At 35.6% G+C, this 5605-nt stretch overlaps 1 protein-coding gene across 1 annotated transcript in view; it reads right to left on the bottom strand.

The window, feature by feature from the left end:
- The window catches only part of CNTN3 (contactin 3 (plasmacytoma associated)), a 499366-nt gene that overhangs the window by 431033 nt on the left and 62728 nt on the right, over positions 1-5605 (bottom strand). The window contains exon 2 of the mRNA XM_006870787.1: positions 3215-3341. Within this exon, the coding sequence (XP_006870849.1) occupies positions 3215-3341 (127 nt within the window). The remainder of the gene's footprint in view (positions 1-3214; positions 3342-5605) is intronic.

A 5605-nucleotide genomic window follows, 5' to 3' on the forward strand; every position in this document is an offset into this window, starting at 1 on the left:
GTTCCACAGCTATACATAATATTTTCATTGGTTAAACATTCAGAAGAAGTCCACCTCTCCTTCTTCTATTCTGTGTTAGTCTGAAGCTTAGCTGAAACCTGTCCACTATGACTGTACCCTGCTGGTATTTAAAATACCATTGGCATAGCTTCCAGAATCACAGCAACAGGCAAATCGCCATCGTGTGACAAACTGACGGAAGTGTGGTGGTTAACAAGCTCACGACAAAGGTATTACTGATAAGACTTGTTCGCAGCCAATGTTTGATCACAGAGACATGGTCAAACATTTTCTGCTTGGATAAACACAATCATGTGTGAATTGGAACTCCAGTAGTAGTAGTTGTTGTTGTTGTTAGTGCCATCATGTCAGTTCCCACTCATACTGACTCCGTACAGGGTTTTTGAGGAACACCTGGTGGGTTTAAACTACTGACCTTGTGGTTTGCAGTGCAGTGTTGATCCTACAGTGCCAAATCAGGAGTCCTGAACTGTACCAGCTCTGGTACTTATTCTATTAATTTACAATTTTTCAAGGATACTAAAAGTAAGCCTTAGAGAACACATTTTCTTCTGGGTCATTTAAAGGATTATGTAGAATATTGCCTACCTGACTTTTAAAAGTTAAACCTAAGAAAAAAAGGAAACAGACTAAAAAGGAAGGTGCTATCTCAAGAAAGTTTCCAGTATTAACTCACAGTTTTCTAGACTCCATCTTTTCATTAATCAAATCTACTGCTTATTCAAATGGCATGAGTGTCAGGGAGTTGTTGTTTTTTAGAAGAAAACCCATTATTTCTCAGAATGAAAAGAGGTTACTTTGTGCTTTTTCATGTTCTCAAATTCTAGTGAATATAAACCTTTAGTTTAAGTAACAGTTCGTATTTGTTAGATGCCTTTAGAAAACCTTTAAAGGGATAACACAAGATTCTGCTCTAGGTGGCTACAATTCAAGCATCTTAAATATAATGAATAATATCTAGCTTGTTATATTTCTTCATTCAGTAGACTTAAAAGTGATAAATCAATTTAAGTCACACATCTCATAGTCTCCATTACAGATGCTTAAACTGTAAAACGAATGTGAGGATGACACCTAAGGGCATTTAATGAAGCATAAGATTCACTATACAAACGGCAAACTCTGCAGCAATATTACACATGTAATCAGCATGTTAAGGCATATCTCCATGACATTACAACAAATGTTTGGTATATAAAGAAAAACTTATAGCAAAAGACTATTTCTGGGTTTCTAAGCATAAGGCTTCTGGCTATTTGACAAAACTTCACTTGCATAATTAATATTTCCATGTAAAAATATATTACTACATGACTATAAATCTTGAAGCCTGACAATGTTTAATCTGAACACATTAATCACCAAATTATTCATAAGATAAATGCCAGGAAATACAACTTTACTGATATCAGAAAGACAGCCCACATGAGTCATTCACATGGATTCTTTATCAGATTTACAGCCATGTGTATGAGGATAATCTTTCATTTCAAGAAGAAACAAACAGATGCAATTAAAAAGTGTTAGGGTATCCTAATGAAAATGCAGGAAAATAAAAATATTTCCAGTATAATTTCTGTTCACCTTCCTTGCAAGTGAGAAGAGATGTTTAGATGTTACACATTTGTTGTTGTTATTGTTTGGTGCTGTAGAGTCAATTACAACTCTCACTGATCCTAAGAGTTACCAAGAGGACAAAATTTTATGGAAGCAGACAGTCTTTCTCCAATGGAGTGGCTGGTAGGTTTGAACTACCAACCTTGTGGCTAGCAGTCTGCTGTTTACCCTACAGCACCTAATTAATTGAACTACCTTACAAAATACCATCTCATGATCTTTCAATTATCCAAGTATACTCTTCTTATTTTAAAGTGAAATTAGGTGACAAAGAGAAAACATATTTATGATCTCAGCAAATTCTGACCAGAGATCAATCTAGAATCATATTTATTTTGTTGAAAATACACAGTAAGTGCTCAATTAACATGCTGTTGTGTACATTTGAACAATATGCAGTATTGGTGAAAGAGAATGATCTTGACTACTTTCAACTGCACAAATGCAAAGATCTACAGTCTAACCCAATCCACACCCAATTAACAATGACTATTGGCTTCTATTATTTATATGGATTAAGAGAACAATAGGAGTTCAATAAGATCAATATTAAAGACTCTAAAAAACCAGATGGATCTTGATATAGGCTTAAATCTGCTTATTGTTCAGGCTATAGAAAAGATTTTTCCAAGCAAACTAACAGAATAAATAAAGTTTTGGAGGCTCACAGTACTTGAAAGCATATGTTTTTCTCAAGCTGCCTCAAGCACTTTCCTAGAAATGTTTACAAAAAGGCAGCATATGTTATTTATAAATAATTTATCTTTTTCATTAACTGAGTCCCCTAAGTGCCCCTAAGAGTAAAAATTGTTTACCTTGTGCTATCTAAGAAAGTAAACATCCATCTCTTTCAAAGGATCTACCACGACCCCAAAAATATTATTTTGAATTTTAAGATCAAGTAAGCACAGATTTTTTTTTCCTTACACCTTTCTATTATACTTGAAGGTTTTCAGTGAATGAATATTATTTATAAAATTAGAAAAATGAAAGTTTGTGTGACACTCTAGGATAAACATCAGACCACAAGGTTGGTTTGAATTGCAAGGTGGGTGGTTCTAGCCCCTCTTTGGAAGCCCTAAACTGTTTCTGTTTAAGAAAAATTAAAATCACTTTAATAAGATTAGAATCTATCTGTTCTATGCAATGAATTCCTACACACATATTTTATAAAATGGTAGAGGGATAAAGACAAACAGTTAAATTTTTATTATTTTTTGAAACTAAGGTTTCTAGATTCCTCTAGAACACATTTTGTCTCATCCCACAATGGGATGTGTTCCTAATGAGCACATGTAAATCCAACTTAGTCGGCTAAATCGCACTATCAACTAACGAGAAGACACTTGTTTAAGACAATCTAATAAGCTTTTCTTTAGCCCATAAAGTTTACAAGAAGTGAATCATCAATCAAATATAGACGGTATGTATGCAATCTGCTTACTAAATTGTGCTCACAACTATAGCTTCATGTATTATTTATTACTGATGGGCATAAATATACTAAAGAAAAAATATTTTCACAATTGCTACATTGGTTTTGTTAATAAATTAAAATTTCCAACTTTCACTGTACCTGTAATGAGGTGAAGGATTTCCCCTTGCTTCACAATTTAAAGTTATTTTTCTATCCTCTGAATCAACAGGGAATATGTTGTTGCTTGGCTCTTTGACAAACACGGGGCCTTGGAAGAGAAGCTCACCTATATGGGTGGGGAACATCAAAAAAATAAGAAGTCATCGATGTTGTAAAATCTGCATTCTAAAATGGAAGAAGAAATACAAGCAGAGAGAGCTTGTTTGTTTATTTTTTAAAAGAAACAAAACAATAATATTCCATTTGTCCACAAAGTAACCTGGCCTTAAACCATTGTACTTTTTCATCAGTTAAATAATTCTTAACAGGCTACTAGTAAGTCTACGAAAATCAAAGTTGGCATAAAAAACACTTAAGTATTAATACGATTTCTTAAAACTGCAAATAATCACTTTTCCATCTTTGCTCCTAAAACTAGCAAGAAGGGCCTGATGATCTTCTGGGGGGTGGGAAAAAAAGTTAGTCAGTGTTAACCTTGTGGAAAAAAGTAAAACGTTTTCTGGTATAGTTCTTGAAGATGAGCCCCTCAGATTGGAAGGCACTCAAAAATACTAACAGAGCATCAGAGTCATAGAAAAAATCATTAATAACCTGAAATATAAAGCTCACCAGCCTCATCTGTTGGAAGTGAAGACGTTAAAGCATTTACTGGTGAAGATAAAAGACTACAGTCTTCTGCATGGGTTATATCTCAGCATAAACACAACTCCTCACAACTGGGCCAATAAACAACATCATAACTAATGACAAAGAAATTTAATTGTCAAGAACTGATCTTCATGGATCAACACTCAATGTCTGTGAAGGCAGCAGTCATGAAACCAAAAGACCTGGTTGGGCAACGTTGCTACAAAGGACCTCTTTAAAGTATATAAAAGCAAAGATGTCACTTTGAAGATTAAGGTGTGCCTGACCCAAGTCATGGTATTTAAATCACCTCATATGTCTTGTCAAAGCTAGACAATGAAAAAAGAAGACCAAAGAAACACTGATGTGTTTGAATTATACTGTTGGTAATGGGCACTGAATATATGAGTAGCATGGACTGCCAGGAATCCTGGGTCCTTTAGGACAAGTACTGGACTATTTACAAGATTGTTGGTTCCAGCACACAAGTCAGTCCTTGGAAACCCTATACAGGGCAGCTATGAATTGGCACCAACTCAATAGCACTTACCAATAAACAGCATGGACTACAAGAAGAAGGAACAAATCTATCTAGGAAGAAATTTGGGCAAAATACTCCTTAGCATCCAACCTTTCAATCCAGTGCTTATCTTACAGTGCCAGCGCTACACCAGTAATTAAACCCACTTCCATCAAAAGTCTCTATCACAGTGACTCTATATAGGATTTCTCAGACTATAAATCTCTGCGCAAGCATACAGTCTCATCTTTCTCCAGAAAAAGAACTTGATGAGTTTGAACTAGAACTTTGCAGTAAATAGTCCAGTCTTTGCCCTGTGTATCTAGCTCCTGAAGTTGTCTTAAAACCAAATAATAGTTTAACTTAACTAGCCAAACATGTCTCCCTAGAGCATTATGCTCATTTAAGAACTATCTATATGGTATCAAATTAGCAACAGCAATTAAAAAGATTAGACAGAAACTTTAGAGTGTAGTGAATTTTTGCTAAAGGGGAAGGAACAAATCAAAAACCAAGCTTAAGAATGACTGCATAATTCACAGAATGTAAAGAATCAACAGATCTGTGTCGGAGGAAGTACAGCCAGAGTGCTCCTTGGAGGCCAGGATGGCCAAACTTCGTCTCTTATACTTCAGACATATTGTCAGAAGGCACCAGTCACTGGAAAAGGGTAGGGTGGAGGGTCAGAGAAAAAGAGGAAGAACTCCAGCGAGATGGATGGACTGAAGCATGGCAACAATAGTGAGGTTGGCCCAGGATCGGGCAGAGTTTCATTCTGCTGTGCATAAGGTCGCTATGAGTCAGTACCGACTCGATGGCACCCAACAACAACAATCACTGGTACAAAATGATACATGTAGAAACTGTTGAATTGGTGTATGCTTTGCTGTGCATATTCTCAACAACAAAATAAAACTAATAAAACTTAATAAAAAAAATGTCCCTAGTAGCAAAGATGGTGAGATGAACATGCTTTCAGGAGGGCCCAATCGGTGGGGAAAGACATATGCTTTGCCAAATGCCATTATGAACTGAATTGTGTTCTCCAAAAAATGTGTTATAAATCCTAAGCCTTAATGGTTAAGATCACAGTTGTTAACCATAAAGGTACTGGGTTTGACCTACCTACTGCTACGAAGAACTAATATGTGACAATCTGCTTCTGTAAAGACTACAGTTGTGGAAACCCTAATTGGCAGTTTTATTCCGATTTATAGTCAAGG

The sequence above is a fragment of the Chrysochloris asiatica genome, unplaced genomic scaffold (genome assembly GCF_000296735.1).
Source record: "Chrysochloris asiatica unplaced genomic scaffold, ChrAsi1.0 scaffold00151, whole genome shotgun sequence".
Classification (NCBI taxonomy): domain Eukaryota; kingdom Metazoa; phylum Chordata; class Mammalia; order Afrosoricida; family Chrysochloridae; genus Chrysochloris; species Chrysochloris asiatica.